The sequence below is a fragment of the Chelonus insularis genome, unplaced genomic scaffold (genome assembly GCF_013357705.1).
Source record: "Chelonus insularis isolate UGA/USDA-ARS -01 unplaced genomic scaffold, ASM1335770v1 contig_355_pilon, whole genome shotgun sequence".
In the NCBI taxonomy this organism is placed as follows: Eukaryota; Metazoa; Arthropoda; class Insecta; order Hymenoptera; family Braconidae; genus Chelonus; species Chelonus insularis.
This window is the reverse complement of record NW_023276520.1, coordinates 92,721-117,109: the sequence shown is the minus strand read 5'-3', so window position 1 is coordinate 117,109 and position 24,389 is coordinate 92,721. Positions and strand designations below refer to the sequence as shown.

Sequence of the window (24,389 nt, the reverse complement as noted above, 5' to 3'; positions counted from 1 at the left end):
TTATTACCGCCTCTCGCTATTATGTGTTGTCATAATTTCATCGCGTGACCAGACATTTAATTTTTCACGCGTTAAATAATTTAATGTGCTAACATGCTTGTCAATTTACTCGTACATCATCAGCTATTAATAATCAGAAAACAATTTCATCATGTATCATAGTGGGTTATATATTTGATAAAATACTCAAATTTATGTTAAAAAGCTACTATATATTTATCGATTACTTAAATGATGACACTTTGATGATTTATTATACCACGTTATCCGCTACCAAGCACGGATTTCCAACGTTAACGCGCCCACCCGTGAGATTAACCTTACAAAAGTTTTTTTGTTAATGATACAAAGAACCTAGACTTTTATCAAAAAGTTATTCCAAAAGATTTATTGAATTTCATATTTTTTTAAATTGATATTTCTTCTTTTTCTCTTCTCATTCAAGCCAACATTCGATCAACTATTTAGAATTTTATCTTTTCCAGTTGAACAACTATTCGAATAGCAATAAAATGTGACAATACATGAGCCTGATCAGGTTTTCCTAGGATATACTCCAATGTTACAATCCTATAACTGACATAGTACTACTCATGACATAAATAATTGATGAATGATTCTGGTCTCCAGCTGCTACCTGATTGCTAGAAAAGAAGGTGGAATTATATACCACTTTTTGTTTTTATTAAATCATATTTTACTTCATTAAATCATCACCAATCATCATTTCTGCAATTTTCTGGTAACTGCCAAGTTATTTTCCAATATATTAGAGGATTAGCTGATGAAGACGCAGTGTGCTTACAAAATAAATAAATCGACCATAATCCTACTTCCTCTTCTACTCTATTGCTACCATGACACTACTTATTAAATGAATGAACACTAAATAGCCCTGGTCTTATTCTTTCTTCCAGGTCTAAATGAACTTTCTTAATGGTGCCAAATCAGGCTAGGCATCTCAACAATGAAGTGGACCATGTTCAGGACTTTAGAAAAAGGCTGGATTCAAATTGCTAGCTGGATCTATATGTACTATTATTCGTTTTAGTTAATCAGTAATGAAAGATCAATTATATCAACGGTATTTTAGTTAAACCAGTGAATATTAACATATAGGTGGTTGGGGAATTTTGACAAGATTAATTACTCACCAGAGACTGTAAGATAGACTGTCCTTGTTAAGGGTGGATGAACATTAACTTGACACTCGTAAACGCCAGCATCCCGTTCGGTTGCTGTTCGTAGTAAAAGCCGCCAATCGTTGGGCATTTGGTAGTCCAATGAGAATCGGGAATCACTCGAGTACGTGTGAATACCAAAGGTAAGCAAATGAAGCTCGTCACCACGCCTACGAACCCACGAAACCTGAAAAAAAAGAACAAAAATTTCATTTACTGAAAAACGAAATTGAATTATTATTCAAATAATATCTTTTTTTTGATGCATTGCAATAACTGAATATTTTGTACATATTTATATGTCCTTTTCCCAGGAATGAAAAAAGAAAATACCATTTCATTTGAAAAAGGTCTGTAAAGTAGAATGAAGAAAAAAATTCTTTGATTTCAAAATATCATCAATACAAAAGCAAACTGAATTACAATTTTATTCTGTTCAAATAGTAAAAAGTTGATAGACGAAAACTAAAGAGAATATTTTCAAATCACATAAAATACATACACATATGTGTATATATATATATATACATAGTTGACAAATATTTTAAAATATCAGGGCTCAGTTTTCTCTAGAGTGATGCTAAAAAGTCAAAGGTTATTTTTCCCTGGAGAGTAATGAATATATCATCCAACAGAAGCAAAAGAAAAAAGCTGTTATAATCTAAGAAAAATCGTAGCATATTACGTGTCTCAGATATACATCAGTAGGAAGGTAACACAGAATACAATGAGAATAAGTTGTCTGAAACACTAGAGAAGTGAGTGGAGGCAAGATTAGTTTTTTCCTAGATACTCATTTTTTTTCACTGCAGATACTCAAGTTCAAATTTTAGTTATATTTTCACTCACCAAACCCACTATTACACTTTGTTTAAAAATATGACATAACATTTACAAAAGAAGTCAATTTATCATTTTTATGAAGCATTGAATACTGAATAATTATACCCTAGGAACTTACTGACTCGAAGCCACATATTTATTTACTCTCAATTTCATACCTCTCATATTTTCCCGAACACGCGATTCGAACCAACCTATGACCTCATTCTCTAGAGTCTAATTGCTGAGAGTCTAGAATCTGTTTGGCATGCTGGAATATATTTGAGAGTAATCAAGAGTGAAAAAGGAAGAGGAAATTCATCAAAGAGTTGGCATTAATCTGAAATTTAAAAATAAAATTTTTGAATAGAGCAATTAATAAATAAAGACCATAAAATTGATGTCTATATGAGCGATGAATTAAATAGCTTTAAAATTCATTTATTCAAGCATCTTTATTTTATTAATCAGCCTCAATAATATCTGAATTTTACAGATAAGTGATAATTATCACAAAACAATTGCAATTGGAACTGTCTTTTAATTTGATTGAGCAACATGTTAACATGTTGTCATCTAGGAAGCAGACTAGATTGTTTTGCTACACCTGTGTATTTATATTTCTCTACATACATATTGGTATAGAATGTAGCCTGTTGGATCGTTTCATAGGTCAATGAATCGTAACCGATGTGTCGGTCAATGTTAATCCAAAGCGTGTGTGCAACTATGGTTTCGCTTATCTCTATTACAGGCAAAGATTACGCCACCAACAACGAGTAACAACATTTATCGGCACATAAAACGGAAAACGTAGTTACGAGTCGACGCATGCATAACGCGTGAGACCAATAAACACTTGGTAACATTTAGGATATCTCTAATGATTCAATTACTGATAATAAAACTCAAATTTGCCATTGCATATTAAATAATATCAGACTAGACTTTTTTTTTTTAGCTAAAGTTCAAATCCATTTGGACTTTTATCACGCCGTATTATCATTATCATTGACTTCTTTTTTTTTTTTGTCTTTATACGTTTGCATACAAGCGAGAAGTTTATTCATGGCTTCAAGTGTTACGATACAACCGACGGTATTATGAGAAAAGTGGGTCGGGCAACGGATTTCCGGTCCCGGAAGGATAGGACCTCCTTTCCGACTTGAAGGAAATGAAAACGAACTTATACGTCTCAGAAAAATCTTTCTACACCCTTTATGTTCAGCCAACTATATGATAGCCTACTGAAAAAGTGACTCCAATTTTTCTTTCCATTCAGTCTTTTTTTTTTTTTAGACTTTTATAATTTTTGATATAAAAACATTTACATTTTTTTTTTTTTTTATTCACTCAAACCATTACAAATATATTTATGATGAAAATGTTTTTAATTATTTTTTTAAATAACTAAATTAATCATTTTTAATAATTATTTTTCATTTGGCCACAGGAGAATAATCGATATATTTCATTCAAATTTTCATTCCAACTAAAAATTATAAATGTTTTATTTTATTAAATTAAATATCACTATATTTAGTGTTATTGAAAGAATTATGAGTAGATTAAAATTAATATTAACTTGACTCAACTGTACTATAAAGAGTTAATGAAATTTTAATTAATTAAATTTAAATTTCAACTAATTAATCTATAATAATCATGAATGGTATTATCTTGAACTGAAAGTTTCATCCATCATTTCTAAATGATACACGAGAATAAAATCACTATCTCTAAAGAGAAATTCTTGAACACTTTAATGCATAGATCAGATTAATTTAATAGACATTAAACGAGTTATGGAATAAAGCAAATAACTGAATAACGGTAAATGTAAAAATATCTTAAGATTTACAGTTTCATTAACTGACGAGGAACAAAATCCAGGGGAATATTTCATGGAAGTTACTGATAATAAAGTTTCTCAACAGATCTATTCAATTGTGAGGTCACATGAGTTGAGAAATAGCAGAAATGTTAAAGCTTAATTAAACCATTTAATTGGAGTGTTCAACTTGAACATGAAAGCAACCTGTGAGTACCTCTTTACATACTTTGAGTGTAAGTGTACGTGAGTGGAAGAGGTATTGTTATCACTAACCCACCTGCTGAATCTCGATACTATGAACCAGGTAATCAAAACCGAGGGAAAGCTTTACATGGACACACTTCTGCTAGCATCAACTGCTCTTAATACCACTACATTTACCCTTTCTCTTCACGTGCTTTCTATCGCACGTATTATTGGCTTACACTATTCGAGTCAAGTAGAATACGAATGGAAACCGTGAAACAATGTGTTAATGATAATTACTTATCTCAAATGAACACATGGAAATAATACTTTTCCAACAAACCTTTAACTACTTCTTTAAATTACAATTTTATCACACACACCCATACCTAAATTTATCAATGTATTTACTCTCAACTGAAGTTAAATTACCACTAAGGCTTAGATAGAGAGACAATTGTGACTATTAATCGGTGTAGGGCCAATCATTTTAATCTAGCGGAATCTCTCGAACGCATAGGCTTCACAGACAACAACTGCTGCAAGTGTGGGAAAAGCGTGGAAAGCCTAGACCATATCTTGTGGCAGTGTGAAATATACGTGAAAGAACGTTGCATTCTTCTCAGCAAATTGGAAAAAATTAAGTCTATCAATCAAGTCAATGTTAAAACTTTATTAAAGACGCCCAATATTCAAGCATGGGTCATCATTGTCAAGTTCTTCAATAATTGTAAACTCCATGTATAAAACTGGAAATTATGATGTTATATCTATGTATATGTATTTGACCACTAAAAATATGTGTATTAATATTGTATAGCCAAAATAAACCAGTATTGGTTTAATGGCGCTTTAATAAAAAAAAAAAACTAAAATTAAATCCCATTGACTTTGATATTACATTTGATATGCTGTCCAATAGTTTTATGAATATTATAAATATTTTATTTATAAAAGCTGGTTAAAATCGGTAATAAGTTCAATTTTGTCATCTAATTAAATTGAAAGTAGCTTGAAATATTGTTACTACTTTATGCAATATATAATATAGTAATAGAATTGGATATCAAAATCAATGCATCGTGGAAGAATATCTTTCTTTGAAATATTATAGTGCCAAAGAATGAGAAAAGAAGTATATGGTAAGTGCGCAATGCCATTTTTTCCCTTTCTTCTATATCGCAATTATTTATGACATTTCTTAAAATAAAATATAAGGATATTACTTTGATAAAATATTGCATTTAGGTTAGTATAAAGAATAAAATTACAAGAAGTTGAGATTTATGAAATTAACTTGAATAATAAAGATGGTAATTCTTCATAGAAATATGTCGAAAAAAAAAATTTTTATCTTATAGAAGATAATAATTGAATGAAATATTTTTTATCATACACAAACATATATGAATAATAAAATAGTCACTTCAATTGCTCATAAACTGTGGTTGTCTAGAAGTCTTATAAAAAGTTCTAACTTTCAGAAAGTTTAAGAAGTAACTTGGAAACCACCAAATTACATACTTGAATGAATATTATGCTTGATTTTAACAGTTTTATCAAATACTCATAATTATGTTCTCTCAAGATAGTTTTTTATATGACTTCTTAGAAAGATCATGATGCATGAGAATAATAAATTGTTGGGTTAGCAAGAAAATAGTGAAACACTTTTAAAATTTGAACATTAGAGAATCTAGAGTATTATGATGTTACCACAATAACTCTGCTCTGGAGGTGGATACAAGTCAATGATGCACATGATGACTGCATTGAAGACCAGGCTATTAAATAAAAAAATTAAATTCAAAGCTATTCCACATGCTTCACTATTTTATTGCCAACCTAACATAAAAGGGTTTTGACAACACTTATAACTTCACTGAAAAGTATTTGAATAGTTGGATAATTATCAACATCTTTTACCAGTCTATCATTACATGGAAATCTATTAATTATTAATCACTTATTAAAAATATTTATTATTAATTTATGATATACTCTGTAACGAGATCACTGACTATCAATCGAATTGTAGTTAACAATATGAAACATTAAATTCTCTACTTTATGAATTCACCTGCTGAAATATCTGTACATTAATTGCAGTCTAACTATGTATATCAATTATATTAGTACACATCGGAATTGGAAAAGGCAATATAGATTTGTGTAATTCTAGACATTGTTAAGCTCTATAAACTCTCTTCCTTGCAATTTCACTATCTCTATTATTCTAGGAGATTGGTTAAAAGGTCAAAGAAGTTATTGACAAAAGTGGAGTTTTATCATTACAGCAGAGAACAATTAAAACTATAGTTTAATTTATTTCAGTATTTTGTCCATTGATTGAGTTTTATTTTAAAAAATGATTAAGGCTGAGCTTTACTTTGATTTCCTTCTAGAAAATTTTAAGGAGTTGGGAAATAATTAATTTGCAAATTAATTGCAGCCAATTTGCAATTATATCTACACTGAGGGAAAAAATTTTTTGTTTTAATGAAATGCTTCTTTGAATAGAATCTATAAAATAATTAATTGATTTAAAGAAATATTTTTTAACAACAATAAGCTGATATTGTTCCAAAACTAGATTTATTCGGTACTTTATGTACTGATTTTAGTATCAAAATAAAGCCTATTTCATGTAGGATACCGCTGATAAATATTTTATATTTTAATAAAATGTAATTAGAAAGCAAATTGTCATCAAATGATTCCTAGATTTTTTATGCTTCATGGCCGTCAAAAGAAAATAATTAATTATTCTTTTTTTTACAAATTTTTTAGTGGAGAAAGTTATCCGCTGACATCCTTGCAACCTTCTATATTTTATAAATAAAATTATTTTACATAATAAAACACATTAATTAGGATGTATTTCGTCTTATCATTTTTCAGGTGCTTTCTGCTACAGTTAATAAGGTAAAAATTTTAAGTAAAGCCTAGCCTTAAATAAATATATAATAAAACACACTGTTACGTTTCATAATTGTGGAGGTGAGGATAAACTAACCGAGATATTTGGTTACCAATTCAATCATAATGTAAATCATTAGATGCAAATATTATTTTGACTATTCTTAATTAATTTTATTAATTCTAAAATTATAATCTGTTAATTCAAAGAAAAAAAAAATGCATCTGAAACATGGATTCTATTTGTAAAACAATATTTTGTTGTTATAAATAAAAAGTTAAATTAAAAAAATAATAAGAATATAAAATACTTGATGTGTACTTTTAGAATTTTTAATTATCTAATTATTTGTAAATTTTTTAAACGAAGGCATACTTTCAGTAAGCACACTTTACATAAACATCAAAGGTTCATTTAATCAACAATTTTGACTAATGAGGAAATGAGAGGAGAAAATGTATACACTTTAAAAACGGAACAGTGAAAATAATGAAATACACTGAAAAATCAGTGAATATTAATTAATTTTGCAGTGTTAATTGAATCATTAGTATTATATTCACTGATTTTGCACTGTCCCATTTTTAGAGAGTACTTAAACATTAAAGTTGTTTTATTCTTCAATAAATAATACAGGATGATTGACAATTATATTTTATAACCGATAAGTATTTCAACATTTTGCAAAATACACAATAAAGAAGAAGATAATATGTTATCATAAAAATAAAAATAATAAACGAGACAAATTAATTTCTATTTCTGTCAACCATTTTTGTGAAGATGTATAATAATAATTATATAATAAGTCAATGTATTTGTAACAAAATGATCAATTTGCAGGAATATAGTCGATGTTACTTCAAGATATTCATAGATTATTATGATTGAGTGTTTTCATTTGTCTCCACCGGAAATTGTAAGCCTGCACAATAGTTATTTCGTCAAGTTCACTGAATTAGTTATCGATGACTATTAAATAATGTTAATTTGAATAACGCATCAGTTTCATAAAATCATTTCTTGATGATACACGCTCTAGATAATTTATTGAATTACGTAACATGAATAAAGTTTAAATTAATTTGATTTAATTACGATATTTAATATGAAAACTATTCGTTATTAATCTAGATACTAAAGTATATTAATGTTTAGATATTGTAAATATTAAATAAATTCGAAAAGTATAAATTAAAAAAAAACTTTGTGAATATAAAAGCGTTGATATTTCAATAAATTTTTCTTTTTGATTTAAAAGTTAATATAATGATAACTCAATAAATGGAGCATTAAAAGTGAATGAATGAAACATTTAGTTGATACAAGTGTTTAACGTTCACCTGTTAGTACTTTTCTTTAATTAATAACATTTTTTGCATATCGTGCTAGCATTTGAAGCAAATTAATCACATTCAAATTGGAAGTAATTAAATAAAAAAAATGTCAAAAGTATCGTTTTTAATAGTGTTCAGTGTGACGATATTATTTGTTACAGTTACCAGTTTTCAATTATGTAAAATATCATTACCAAGAACACTAGAAGTTACTAAAAAAACTGCCAATACAACGATTAATGGAATTATTGCATCATTTAATGAAAGTTACACAAATACTTTGAATAAAATGAATGAAATTGGAGAACAATTGATAAATAAATCGATTGATTTTGGACAACAGATACAACGACAATTGGGTAATTTATTAAAACAGGTATGATAATATTGTTTGTTATTATTATGAATATTATTGTATTATTTATTTGTAATTAAAGTAAAGTCCAGTGTACTGAGTTTAATTTATAAATTTTCAAGAAAGAAAATGAATTGGAGAAATTAATGAAAAGAGCTGATGGAGTTGATATTAAAGAATGTACGAAAATTTCTAAAAACCTTGGAGTGATTGCTCTCGCAACAATGTCCAATGTAAGCAGTTGTATTGTTGATAAAATAGAACTTGGAGGCAGTTATATTGAAAGTTTATCTAAAATCGCCAATGATGTCCTGAGTCTACCAAACCTCAAGGATATTCTTCATTGTCCCAAAAGTGTCACTGATACGATTAAATGTGTAAAAAATGTACGTACATGTTGGGTATTTTTTATTTTTAATATTGAAAATGAATTTTAATATCTTGTAGGCTGGATCTAATGCTGCTTGGATCGGGACTCATATTATACCCGATGTTATTAGTCGTATCGGAAAACTGTCAATTCTAATGGGTGAGTTGCCTGTCAGTGTGCCGTCTTGTGCAGTTTCACATGGATATAATACCTTCACTCAACAATATGAAGACATGTCTAGAAAAATCAACAATTGTGTTGATAAAAAAATGGCTGAAAATCCAAGTAGGACTGAAAAGAAGTGATAACAATTTCAATCATAATAATTAAAGATTTGATCAATTGTATAAGTGTTTTAAAAAAAAATATTAAATAAACTTTATATACAACAAGTTTATTATAATCGTATTTAAAATTTTTTTAAAAATTTCATTGCATTTAAAAACCGTAATCTACTTTATCTAATCCCTTTAATACCATTTGAAGTTGCTATTCATTCAAGCGATATATATTAATATCATTACTATTGTTTAACAAACATCCAAGCTCAATATTCAAATTTTTTACTGAATCTTAATAATAATAAACATTTCTTATAATGAAACTGATAAAATGAACCAACTGACAATGCAACTTAACAAAAATCGATTTTGATTCACATTAAGTGGAGATAAATCGTCAGACACTATAGAATCACAGAAATTGATCTTCTATTCTTTATCATAGACTTTACGGATTTCCAATCTGATTTCTATACTTCACTTATTTGAAAGGAATATAAAAGTTTGCTGAATTCTCTAGCTTAGTGAACAACATATTTATAATAAGATTTTCCAATACAAGACTTATTTATATTCATGAATAAGGATTCAATATTTTTTATTTCTCTACTCTTGTTCTCCTTGTCAAATATTCTTCAAATCAATTTATCAATGCATTTATTATATTTAACTATATTATTTACAATTATTAAATATCTAACACGTGATTTGTACAAAAATATCTACACAATTATCGATGTTCATATCATTGGAATTATTTAATTTCATTCTAAAAGAAATCAAAAGTGTTATGTTTATGTGATTGCAATTTTTATTTATTTTGTTTAAAACATTTTAAAAATATTAAATGCTTTGATGAAAATAAATAAATGCCAATTCAAGGTGATTCTTCTAGAATTAATTATTAATTACCGAATAAATTTTTAAATTTAATCTATATTTTAATTAAAAATATGTCATTTTTGCAGTTTGTCTCCATGAAATTAGCGGTAATTACTTTTTTTAATGAGATTTTTATTCAAGATTGCTTAAAAATAATTATTTGACTTTTTAAAATTATCTATGATGGACGGAGATTTTTTTACTTAATTTAAGTACAAAAAGTGACAAGTGCATGTTTCGAAATTTAGAAGTAAAAATATTTCTATTCAATAGTAAATTTTAAGTTCTTGTAAGTAAACTTGAGACTTAAAAGGTGTCTTAATAAAATAATTACTTATGACAACCCAAAATTGACTGTTGAACAGAAATTTTTTTGACTTCTAAATTTCGAAACGTGCGTTTGTTATTTTTGCACTTACATTTAGTGAAAAAATTCTCTCCGTGTGGGTAAAATTTTAAAATTCAATAATGAAATTAAAAATGGTGATTTTTTGTAGTGTCAAAAAGCTAATGTCAATTCGATATTAGTAATCATAAAATAGAAGATTGAAATCAAATTGCCAGCAAACTAATGCTACACTGCAGTACATTACTTTATCTATATCAACTTTATTTATGTTATTACACTTGGAAACTTTATTGAGGTATATTTAATGACTGTATGATTTATTAAAACGTATTACAAATATTGGATGACATAATTTTATTTTATAAAGTCAATGTCATATTAAGAGTAAATTATTTTTTATATAAATCTAGATAATAATTGATTTATGATTAGCATAATTAAACTCTTTCAACTATATTGCATAAATCTTCATTGAAAAATCTAATAAATCTTGCTATCCAATTTTATTATATTGATTAGCATTAAAGTACTCTCAATCCCAACCAGTATAATTTAGTCATAATATAAATCTTCCACTAGTCGTATCTTGTTTGGGTGCAATTTTTTATACCATCTACGATATTATTTACTGCCTGATCATATATTTTTATCTCTACAGTTGATCGATGATGATAGATGCAATATTTTTACTTTCAAATATTGACATCGAAATGAAAAATATATAAATATAAAATAGAATATAAAAAAAAAATAAAACAAAACGTTTCTTGCAAAAATTTATTCAATTTTTTTCTAATATAAATAACTAAATAAAAATTATTTATATTTTGTTAAGATTAAAAAATATATATTGTTTAAATTTTATAAAATAAATAATAAATTTAGAATATGTAGAAAAATTAATTATCAAAGAATAAAGTCATTAGTGAAATTTTAGTTTTAAAAGAGTTTAATAAGTGCACATAATGATGTTGTGCAGAGAATTAGTTTCGACCAAAAACTTTACTGTACCACTAAAAAGTGTAACTTCCTGTTTTCTTCATAACCCAAAAATAAATCCAACAAAGTTTTCAGAACGCGAGTAACTTTTATAAGCGAATGCTAGGACTTACTTTCAACATGAGTAAGTTTTACGAATCCCTCTTTGTTCCTCATTTTAGTCCTTAAGCTTATTTGCGTTTATAAGATACTCGTTGGGACTTTTTTTAAATTTATAACATTAAAAATACACAAGAGCTTTATATACAATTTTTGTCGTGCCTGTTTGTAATATTACAACCACTCTATCTCTATTGTATTATCTTATAAAGTTTGTATTATTTAAAAAAAAAATTTAACGTAAATAATTTGAAAAAACAACATGAATTATTATTATAACTTTAAATCTTTTAAAAATTCATTTTATTACAAGCTACTTATTATTTCCATTATTAAAAACCTTTTTGAATTTATCTGTGAAAATGGACTGATCTGCTAATGCTATGTTGATTAAAAAAGATTTAATGAATTATTAGACAATCCATTACAGGAGAATCTTTTTTCTATAATAAAAAAATAATACTTCTGTACTTACTATTCTTTTCTGCAAATTCTCAACTCGACAGTGAAGATGAACTGAAGCACCAAGTTGAACTGTAACATTACTGTCAGGATCAAGAAAAAAAGGTCTCGGCTCAGGAGTTGCACCATTTTCAGTAGCAGTCTCTTCTTCACCATAAATCTGAAAAAAATTTAACAAAACAAATTTAATATAATTAATATCTACCTGGTAACTATGAAATAATTATTTAATACTGATTTAAAAAATCTTATCTGATGATTAGGAAATTTTATGTCACACAAATAAATCAACCTGGATAAAATATTTAATAACTAATTAATTATTAATTACAGGCTTACTACAATTCATATTAGAGTTCTATTGAAAACAACCAAAATTTAAAAAAAATTTAATTAATCATTAATTTGTATTTGTTTAAAATGATATCATATAATACATGTGTAGTCATTCAACAAGCTTGATATTGTAAAAATAAATACTAGTAAAATAACGTGAAAAAGAGTACTTGGGTTGATGAATATACAAACGCACCTCTGTAAAAGGTGAGCTTAACTCATGCCAAAAGGATTTTGGTAAATTTTCCAGTCCTGGAAACGGCTTTGATCCTGAAACAATCAAAAAATATCTCTATTTTATATATTGTTGCAACATTTAATTGAAATTTCTTCTAACAGCAACAAATAGAGAAGTGTATGTGATATTAGTTTAAATAAATAGACGACTCTGTTGAAAGCAATTACGGTTCAAACTGTTACATCAACGTCGTATTGAGATACATCCTGACAGTACTCTCAGAAACGTAAACTTCTCGACATTTTGGTGTTCTTATCAGCCTCGTGCACATCCTGAGTGTATACTCAACTCCCCGGATACAATATTGGAAGATACGATGTACACTAACCTACCCAAATTCCTCCAACTTGTACGTAAAGTTTGCTTCTGATGTTGCCATATAAAGAAAAATAAACTCCAATCAATTGACATATTTGAAAATTCCTCCAGACAAGTTTATCAATAAAATGACGTCATATTGAAGTATTAGAAATCAAAATTTATAATAAAATTTACACTAAAAATGTGTCAAGTAAAAATATATCATTTATATTGAAAGATAATATTAATATATAAATAAATTTAATTTTTTTTTTGCTTTAATATTTATTAATTAGTTATGTAAACTATTAAATGTAAACAACAAAAAATTTCATCAAAACATCCATATTGTGTGAACAATGTCCAGCTATTCAGCTGTTTCACGCTGATAAACAATTAAACATCATTTTCGCACTCTGTTTACTTTTTTGCAATTTAAAATTACACACCTATCGATTTTGCAATGCATATTCTCTACAAGCCTTATAATCATTAGCTCCACTTTAATGTTCAACTCGACAAAATAACTCCAGCATAAAAATCTGAAAGCCTTCTATATTTTTCTTACTTATAAGTCCAATGAACTATAAATATAATTAATAAGCTTTAAAATAAGCACTAGTTAATTAATAATCAATCATTTTTTACTGAGATATAAAATTGTTAAAATTTTTAAGGATATTTATTATTTACTTTATCCTTCTTCATCTCCAGCTTATTTAATTTAATTTATTAAGAAATTGTACAGGATGTTAAATTTTTTATTACAATCTGTCTGACATGTAAAGCTTTTGAAATGACTAATGAGTGAGAATCAAAAATTACAGACGCTATGATAAATGTCATCACCTCATCCTGATATCAAAATCCCCTCTCCGAAAATTCATTTATCTCATAACAAAATTATTTCCATGCATTTACGTTTAAAAATACTTTCATCCGTGCAATATATTTATGAAAGATAAATAATAAAAAAAAAAACTTAAAGTAAAATACAACTGTCGTACTGTCGAGTTGAAAATGAAGTGACACTCTGAAGTGGAAGCAATTTTATATAATTTCCCGGAAGAATAAAAGCATAAGAGTTTAAGTAATTTTTCTTGATCACTTCCGGCAATGTCGACATGCAATCATTTATCATTCTATGAGCACAAAACACAATACGTAGTCTGAATGACTTCTTGTTATATGCTTTTATTTTCAAAATCATTTTCTAGAACGTTTATTTCCCAGATGCTACAATATCACGATAGGATAACTTCACATATGTGTGCTATCTTTTTGAGAATGTCAGTCAAATAATAAGAATATTTAAATAAAAATGTAAATTAAATACAAGTCTATTATTTATAAGTGCGAATAATAGAATTATATTAGCCTAGAATATATGATTGATTAATTTTATCAAGACTCATCATTTTATCCTTCTTTATTATATATTTTTTTTTGTTTATTATCAGTGCCTGACTATTATCCAACATTTCCCCTTGGATCTCATAGTTAATGGCATTGGCGTGATGTGTGGTTCGAATTTACGAGATCTGGTTTTCCCATGATGTTCCCGGGAAAGCACGCTGGATATTTATGGAAATCCGATGACTTAATTGGAAAATTATATGGCAATGTCTGAAAGCTATAGAAGCACATCGAACCCAGTGTTCTGATGCTCGTTATTTGGGACGAATAGTTCCGCGGGTCGGCAGTCAATTTCCACCTATCCAAGTTCCAGTTTAATCGACCAATGCGTATATAAAGGGTATCTACTATTATGCCTATACGTTTAAAGCATCTATTACATCCCAATCATGAGCAAATTCTCATCTCGAATATATACACCCCATCAATTATTACGAACAATTGCCTGAATCATTTTTATTGGGTTTTATATTGTGAAGCCATTCATATCAAAGCTACTATTAATCACCCATTAACTGTTGGTTATTTGTTAATATTATTTATTCCTTTTACCTGTTGGTATGGCAGCATATGAAGACGTTATTAAATCGAGATAAAATTTGGCCAATATGGCCAATATAATTCGTAACTTCATATCCACTCTTCAACTCATCTCCGATTGTTCTTTCTTAATCATTTGCTGCTGCAGAATCTTATTAACCTGAAAAATAAAGAGAAATTCATTATTGATTGATTAATTCGTCAACCTACACTGATAGAAGTATTTCTTTCTATCTAACATAATTTATTAGCAGCTAATAAATATGTTATTTGAAAAAGAAATCGAATGAACATTTGTTAACAGTTAAAAAATTATTTATTAGAGTAGATTTATTTGGCTCAATGAATGATTTCTTAGCTGCTAACAAATATTTATTTCTCATCTAAATACTATGATTGGGCTCGATAGTAAGGTAGAATGACGGTAAAGCATAATCAAATGTTAGGTTATATGATGAAATAACTTTTATTTATTGAAAATTGTTAAATAAAAAATAACGGTTTCGTAATGATTAAAATTAATATTTTCTTTTAAACAATAGCTCGACGAGCAATTACATTATAACCATTTAATTTCGTGTGAATATTTAATGGTTTTATAAATATAATAATATCAGACAGCTAAGCAAAGAAGATTTATTACCTACAAATAAATATTTATTTGTATCAAATAAATACTGTAAAATAATTTTAATGAATTCATTTAGTCCCACCAAATATATTCTTCTATCAGTGTAGACATAATAATTATCTAAACCCTGTTGAGCATTCCTGTGTTGAACTCCAATGATTATAAATGAAATTAAAAATTTGATAGCATTGCAAATATTGTAATTGATTACTGTATATTACTTAAAAAAAACATAATTAATTCTAACATCACTGAAGAAAATTTATTAGCTATTTTTTTAAAGTTTACTCTCTTCGATACTTGACACATCAATGCTTAACAGGGTCAATCTACTTCAATTAAATAAATATTGTAAAACATTTGAGTTAATGAAATGTATATGTTGAGTAAACGACGAATTTGTTGTTGATAATGATCGACTAATTTGTTTATGTTTATTTATGACTGAAACTAGAGATAACCAGATGTGTTAATCTGTCATAATTTTGTCTTTCTCATCTTCCAATAAATTTTCAGTTAGCTTTGATAATTCTGCTTAATAAATATCAATCAAAAATTTGCATTTATTATTATTACAATCCAATAATTGAATTAAATAATTTTTCTCTGATATTTGAATCTTCTAATCGTAAAAAGAAATTTGATAACATAGAAAAAGGAAGGGCAATGTGAAACTCTTAGGAATAAATACTACTATAGGTATAAAAATGAGTTTAAAAAAAATATTGCAGTTTTATTTATCAATTTTTTAAGGTAGTTCATTTGCTCCGGGCCGTATCACCCCAGGGCCCTTTGAAATAAAATTAATTTTTTTTATGAAGTATACACACTAGCTTTCTGCATCTTCATTAATTTGTCTTCTATTATTCCGAAAAACAAAAAAAAGATTTAAAAAGGAAGGTTAATGCTTATTTTATATGAGTATTTAGACTAAAATTATTAATAATAACTTATTCTTTTAAGAACAGTACGATAAAACTTAATTTTTTTTTGACAGAATATTTGTTATAAATGCATTTACATTATATAATTTTTTTACGAAAATTGAAAGAACCGTTTTTGAATGAAAGTTAAAAAACCTAATCTTGTAGTCAATTATCATTGGTTTAAATGGAAAGAAGAGTGAACTTGGATTTCAAATAACTCAAGTTTTAAACAGTGAATCGATTTTTTTTATTAAAATAAACGTTTTATTTTCTAATAATCTTTAATTCTAATGTAATAAAAAAAAATCCTAAGAAAACATTAATCTTGATCGAACTACCTTAATTGATTAATTTATTAAACATTTGTTAATACGTTAATTAACATTTTCTTCGTGTTTCATTTTACCCCTCTTTTTCGTACATATATTTTGACGTAATTCAGACCATAGGTAAGTTGACTAGTTGGAGTTTACCTCAGAATTCAGAATTTTTTTTAGATAGAAACCATCAGACACTCTTTCGTATCTTTAGAATTTATGATCCGATTGCAAACTTTAAAGCTCTGTAATGTACGTGCTAACGACTATATCACGCGTTGGAAACTTCTCACTTTGAAGTATTTTCAAAAAAAAAAAAAGGAAAAAATGTAAAAGACAAAAAAATAATAGTATAAATCAAATGCTCGATAAAGTCATCTTTTATATGTAACTCTCAACAACATTGGCTGATAAATTATCAGTTTTGCAATATGGATGTTGAAAGTGGAAGTAAAAAGCGTTAAAGTCCTTAGTGTTTTATTCTTAAAAACAGACGGTCATATTGCAAGAATTTATGTACCAAAGTTCAAGTTTGTTCTATCCTCCAGCAACTAACAAGCTTACATCACATTCATTATAAGTGAAAACTTTTATCTTATCTATTATTTATTTTTTTTTCGTGAGTTGAACATTTTTCAAAATTATAAACAATAAAAATAAATTGTGAAAATATAGATTTAAGATTCTAATTTGAAAAAAAAAGGGAAAAATCCATAAGGAATTAGTAGTGGTGTTGTATATTCATCAATAGACTATAATTACGATGGGCTTGTTTGACCTATAGAAATAAAAACAAAAAAAAACGAGTAAAAATAAATGAACACACTGATTTCAAACTAGTTTTTTCTTCACTAACAATTTTCTCTTTAATCTATTGTCACTTTACTTCCCTCAATTTGTTTGCAGATGAGAGAAAATAAAAGAGTGAACTAAACATCAACGCCAGTTGCTCGGGTATTCGATCAATCGAGTATCTACTAGTAACATACTTTGCAAACACGGATGTTACATCGTATTCAAATCATGTCGTACATAACCGTAAACTACATATTCTGATGCTCTACAAACAAATTTTTTTTTTCCCCGTTCTCTGGTAAAAATCAAGTAAATCCAATCCTCTGTGATCAAACACCAGTTGATGCTAATTTATAAATACATCACTAAACTAATTAAAATCTTGAAACATTTATGACTTTTATTTCAATCTTGCTATGAGATTCGTCTCAAAAATATATATTCATGCTACTTGAAAGAGCCTGGAACTAATTTTGTGTATCATGTCAATTTAAGTGACAGAAAAAACCATCAAAGAGATAGTGAGGTTTAGTAAGTACAGAAAATACTCTGAAAAATCAATATTTTTAAATCATAAATAATTTTATTCTTCATCACAATCTCACTGCTTTCATACTCAGTGTATGACTTAAAATTCACACGTAAATTATAGTGTTTTATTTTAAAACATCAAAAGTGTTTCAATATGACGATTAATAAAACACTTAAGAACGTTTCAAAATCAAGACAATGTTAATCAAATGGGTGATGTCATATTAAAACACTTTTAATGTTTTAAAATAAAACACTAGAATTTACAGTGATTGTGAATCGAATATTTTAAAAACTATGTATGATATGAAAAAGTATTTATAAGAGGAAAGTGAGGATGAAAAGAAACACTTAGAGTGATTCATTAATTGATTAAAATAAGTTTAGAGCATTTTTTTTTTGTACACAGAGAAACATTTATTAGAAAATTTTTCATTCTCGTTGCTATAAAGTGAGTGCAAGTGATGAGTAAGTAATGGAATTATTCTAAAACAAATTGGGAAAAATTTTATTGATGCACAGCAATTTTTGATAGAAAAGGATTTTTTCTATTGCATTTGATATTTTTTACTTAGCCAATAAATTTGCATGCAGCTTACCAAAAAGCGTGGGAATTTTTCCTAAAATTTTCGTGTATATTAATTTATTCATGTATGACTTCATCGAACTTCATAGATATTGGTTAATTTATTAATTAATTTATTAATATTTCCCTTTGTCCTACTTTCTAAAAGTGAATCAGTGAATATGCACTATTTGCAGTGATAATAATAACACTAATTTAAACAGTAATGGTTTTATAACTAAAAAATAGTGATTATAAACTATTGAACAGTGATATTTATTAATTTATTTATGAAGAGGAGTATTTTCCTTTACCCTCCCCTTTTCCTTTTGCAAAATATTTTAATTATTTAATATCTCCAATTTTGATAATTAAAAATGATTAAATATTCATTACTTTTCTGAATGAATTTGTAATATCTTCAAGGTATTAAAGCAACATTTAAGCTAATACGAAAGTAGTTTATTTAATGACTAATAAAAGATGCTACATATTGTTAATGACATCCAATAATCGTGATCACGTTCTAGTTAAATCTATAACAAGGCGTTGTATAGCGGAAAGATGAAAATGATAACCAACACAATTGTTATACTTAATAATTTATGGATGTAATTATAACTAAATACATAACAAAATATTATTCATTAATGTTTTATAAAAATAATTTATTAAAATCCGATTGTCATAAAATATTCGTTTAGACCAAAAAATATAATGTTTCGTTAAAATTATCATGAAAAGACAAAAGCCTTTTTGATGAATAAAAAATAAATAACGAAAAACACGACAATTTAAAAAAAAATTAAAATTTTAGTTTTATATGTATGTGTATTGTAAATAAAAATAAATTTCTCTGTATATATTTTACACAATTTTCCTCGCACCCACAATTATTTGGACGTGTGAAGATTCCATCTGCATACAGGCATTCAATTTACGTCTACAATTCTAGTTAATACAATACGAATTGTTCCCGTAACATCACATAGTTAATAAAAATTCAATTTAATTCTAAAATCTGACAAAGTTGGATCTTAAAAAATGATTGATTTAAACTCTGTACATCTTAGTGTTTTATTCTAATACACTAAAAGCGTTTTCATATGAGGTCATCTATCTGATTAGTATTTTTAATGCACTTTAAAGTGTTTTAAAAACGAGATAATCTTAATTAAATAAATAATACCATATTAAGACACTTTAAAATTTAAGATTTGCAATGAATAGTTTGAGTATTGATTAGCTAATAAGAAAACTTTACATCCATCAACATGATTTATTTACTTGTCTATTTTCTGTATGAGTGTTTTATCAATTAAATAGAAGAATTACTCTGCTCTGTTATGTTGAATTAATAGTAGTATGGTGGAATTGAAATGATTGTTCTTCATAAAACAAGAGCAAAAAATGCAAACAATCGAATGTACAGCCTGAAGAAAAATAACTTGTCTTCTGTTCAATGTACTTGATTTTTTTTTTGTTGTTATCACTTTCATAGTATGAAAACGTATGATTTATCAGTTGGTTTTTTTTTCAAAACTTTTAAGGAGAATTAAAAGTAGAAAAATGAAATCTTGGTATCTACATACTCTACAAGCAAACGTATGTATAACACAAATTTCATTTTTTCTCAATTGAAGTGAAACTTTTTACAGTATTATGTATGTGTACTGAGTATGAACTTTAGAAGTGAAAATCGAAAAAGTTTAAAATAATAATGTTTAAAGCAGTGATATTTCAACTCTCTATGAATTTTTTTGTTATATTGTTTATTTTTTTGCTTTGTGATTGAAATTAAAAAAATCTAACAGCATGATCACACATTGATATATTAATTCAAACAATTTCAATTCTCTCATGACTTTCTAGATGATCATTTTTTTACTCTGGAAATATTATCAAAAATTTTGATGGATTGAAGCACTAGAAACTGTAGCAAACAAACGAAAAATATTTACATATGTATGCACTTATTGGCCAATATCGTATCGTATTTATAAAAAAACGATTTATCATTTTATAAAAAATGAAATTTCAAAAAACGTACATTTTTGACAATGACAATACATATTTTAAATTGTTTTATTTATTTTTACAAATAAATATTTGACGTATGAAAATATATACGAGTATCAGATAACTCAAGTGAAATATAAATTTATAACCTTTTGTAAAATAAAGAATTGAATTTTTTTTTAGATTGATTAATTATTTTTCATTCAGACATTGAATTATGTATCTTAGATTATTTTAAATGTCATGCAACAAGTGGAAATGATAAAATTTTTACATTCTTCACATTTAAATTTAATAATTGAATTATTTTATTTAAAATTAATGAAACTTTTTAATCATTTATTTAATATTAAAATTCTAAAACTTTAATGCATTTATTTTTTACAACTATTGTAATACTTACTCAGAGAGAATTTTTACACTAAATGTGAATGCAAAAATTTTCAGTTCTTGTTAATAAATTTTATGCAAAGTGTTTTAGTAAAATGATTATTGATGACAATTTAAAACTCATTGCTGAACAGAAATGTTTGTACTTTTATTATTTAAAATGTACACTTGTCATTTTTTATTTACGATTATTATAAAAATTCCTTCCATACAATGATGATTTAAACTATTTTATTCTCGTTTCCTGCAGACTTTTAATAATTTTTTTTTCACTTGTCATTAACTGAAAAAGATTGATAAATACAGCAAAACTATTTACCATCTTTGCAATCGGATACAAAATGGAAACATTGAATATTCTAATATTTATCTTGGAATTGTGTTGGAAGATTGAATTTATCTTATTCAAGAAATTCAAATTTATCGTAATTATTTCCAGTCAACTACTTTTTTATTATTTTATATGTAAATAAATATTTTATCTCTAGCACAAAGAATCTAAAAACACATTTATAATATATTTCATTGAATTATTTTTGACATTACGACATATCAAAATGGAAATGATATATATCTTAATTTGACGATAAATAATAGTTTTAGTAAGATTTTACATTAAATAATTGACCATTACAGATAATACATAGTGATAAACCAATTTTTATTGAGTCCAAATTAGGGTGAATTCAACAGAAAAAAATATAAAAATACAAAGAGAATGAAAATGTATGAATAGCAGGAAGAGAAAAATATGGCAGAGGGGATAGTTCGCTCAATGTAGTGATAGAAATGGACCTTGTACAGATTAGAAAAATTTATTGTACAATAAATCAAAATGTTTTCTCTTTTAGGCTAGATGTTGATGTATGAAAAGTATAAAAAATAGAGGTACTTTGAAATATTAATAACTCTAGAGTGTTGAATTACATTTTATAAAAATATTTTCAACCAGATACGATCATCATTCAACCCGTATGAAAAAATTTCGTTTCTCAAAGATTGCCTGAATGTTCTCCTTGTAAGATTATAGGAAATAAAATTTTTCAAAAAATGTAAAACATAAAAATGTGCATAACTTCTATGCTAATGGTGGTACGGGGTTGATCGAGGGCTCAAATGAAAGATCTGGACGAAAGGAAAGAAGTCGATGTAGTGAAAATCATATTTGGCGCATAATTCATGCAAAAATTGAAGCAAGTTCCCGTTTTACCCCATTTTAGGGGTGAAATAATTAATTTTTCATATGTTTGACCTGATTCCGCATTTCTACGCATCGAGAGGAAGAGAATGAGTGGTTAAACTTGAAAATCGGACAACTTTGATTTTTCGACCCCAAAAAATGGCAAGTGGTACCCCTTTCCATTTTTTTAGGCCAAAAAATAAAGGTACTCCGATTTTCATGTTCGACCACTCATTCTCTTCGTCTTGATGCGTGGAAATGCGGAATCGGGGCCCGGCCCGAGAAAATTCACTTTAACACCCTTAAAAACGGGTTACACTAAATACAAATTATGAATTATCATCCCCTTGACTTTAAACCCTTATAACTCATGAACGGACGGTCCTATCACTAATTTTAAGGACGTTTTAGAAAGCTGAAAATCTAAGCTAAATATGTATATTTATAAAAAGTGTTTATAAAATTTCTTTCACCCTTAAAATCGCTAAAATATGGAAAAAAATCACATTTTTTCGGGACTTTGCCAACTATTTTGGTAATTTTTAGGGTGAAATAATTTTTTTAAACGTTTTTTATGGATATGTATCTTCAGCTGAGATTCTGAAGTTTCCAAATACTTCTTAAAAACCATTGTTAGATAATTTCACGACGAGTTATGAAGACCCGAAGTCAAAGAATAGGTAATTTTTTGACCTTCACTTGACTTTGGACCTCTATAACTCTCACACAAGTCATCTAATGAAGATTTTTAAGAGGTATTTGGAAACTTCAGAATCTTAGCTAAAGATACATATCGATAAAAAACGTTTGAAAAAATTATTTCACCCTTAAAATTGCCAAAATAAGTGGCAAACTCCCAAAAAAATGTGATTTTTTTTCATATTTTAGCAATTTTAAGGGTGAAAGAAATTTTTTAAACACATTTCATGGATATGAATGTTTAGCTTGGATTTTCAGCTTTCTAAAACGTCCTTAAAATTAGTTATTGGACCATCCGTTCATGAGTTATAAGGGTTTAAAGTCAAGGGGATGATAATTCATAATTTGTATTTAGTGTAACCCGTTTTTAAGGGTGTTAAAGTGAATTTTCTCGGGCCGGGCCCCGATTCCGCATTTCCACGCATCAAGACGAAGAGAATGAGTGGTCGAACATGAAAATCGGAGTACCTTTATTTTTTGGCCTAAAAAAATGGAAAGGGGTACCACTTGCCATTTTTTGGGGTCGAAAAATCAAAGTTGTCCGATTTTCAAGTTTAACCACTCATTCTCTTCCTCTCGATGCGTAGAAATGCGGAATCAGGTCAAACATATGAAAAATTAATTATTTCACCCCTAAAATGGGGTAAAACGGGAACTTGCTTCAATTTTTGCATGAATTATGCGCCAAATATGATTTTCACTACATCGACTTTTCCCCTTCCGTCCAGATCTTTCATTTGAGCCCTCGATCAACCCCGTACCACCATTAGCATAAAAGTTAGAAATGCATTGAAGAAGCACATTATCTTTCTTCAGACGTCAAAATAAAAACAAGAACGGAAACTTTCTTAATGCAACAAACAAAAAGTGCTAAAAATGAAATTCATTTAATTGACAATCAAAAATATATCGTGTAAATGAAATTCGTCCAACAACTAGATTAACCGGAAATACCATAAAACAATGCAAATTTACGGTCATTGAATTAATACAACGTTAGAATAATAGAACTACAATCATCAAGTTGGATTAAGTTGAGACTGGAGTTACAAATCCAGAGACCAAGACATGCAAGTGACTCTGTGAGGATCATTACGCCTTCCAAGCGACCAAATACGTAATAAACTAAAGACCTAATGACCAAACACTTTCCATGTAGCTTAACAGTTCAAATATCATGCCATTATACATGCTCTATAAAACAAATTCCATTGCCTAAATACACTTCATGATCATAAGCATTTTCTCTTTACTTCATTTTAAATTCAATGTCTGTACTTTGTCCGAATCATAATGATAAAAAATTATCTTTTTTTAACACCCAAAACCGTTTAATATAAAAATATATATAAATTATAACATTTATTTGTAATTAGACATTTATTATTATTATTACTACCGATAATTACCGATAATTTTATTTATCGAT

At 27.2% G+C, this 24,389-nt stretch overlaps 2 protein-coding genes across 4 annotated transcripts in view; one reads left to right on the top strand and one right to left on the bottom strand.

Annotated features, from left to right (window-relative positions):
* LOC118066785 (peroxidasin-like) overlaps positions 1-24,389 on the bottom strand; it is a 76,571-nt gene that overhangs the window by 46,506 nt on the left and 5,676 nt on the right. The window contains exons 2-5 of the mRNA XM_035083109.1: positions 14,920-15,067; positions 12,610-12,683; positions 12,091-12,237; positions 1,155-1,368 (exon numbers count right to left, since the gene is read on the bottom strand). Coding sequence (XP_034939000.1) covers positions 1,155-1,368; positions 12,091-12,237; positions 12,610-12,683; positions 14,920-15,001 — 517 coding nt within the window. The 5' untranslated portion in view covers positions 15,002-15,067. The remainder of the gene's footprint in view (positions 1-1,154; positions 1,369-12,090; positions 12,238-12,609; positions 12,684-14,919; positions 15,068-24,389) is intronic.
* On the top strand, positions 8,021-9,371 carry LOC118066786 (uncharacterized). 3 transcript variants are annotated; one of them, XM_035083112.1, is made up of 4 exons: positions 8,021-8,288; positions 8,442-8,656; positions 8,758-9,021; positions 9,083-9,371. In XM_035083112.1, the coding sequence occupies exons 2-4, from the start codon at positions 8,570-8,572 to the stop codon at positions 9,308-9,310; spliced, it is 579 nt and encodes a 192-aa protein (XP_034939003.1). In that variant the 5' UTR covers positions 8,021-8,288; positions 8,442-8,569; the 3' UTR covers positions 9,311-9,371. The 3 variants fall into 3 exon arrangements, with proteins under 3 accessions (XP_034939003.1, XP_034939002.1, XP_034939001.1); XM_035083111.1 differs by having other exon boundaries at positions 8,021-8,369; XM_035083110.1 differs by having other exon boundaries at positions 8,021-8,656.

Excerpts from the sequence above, each read along its gene's own strand:
- LOC118066786 (XM_035083110.1), top strand. The coding sequence starts at position 8,387 with ATGTCAAAAGTATCGTTTTTAATAGTGTTCAGTGTGACGATATTATTT. Across the intron at positions 8,657-8,757 it reads TGGGTAATTTATTAAAACAG|AAAGAAAATGAATTGGAGAA; the intron begins GTATGATAATAT and ends TAAATTTTCAAG. Across the intron at positions 9,022-9,082 it reads CGATTAAATGTGTAAAAAAT|GCTGGATCTAATGCTGCTTG; the intron begins GTACGTACATGT and ends AATATCTTGTAG.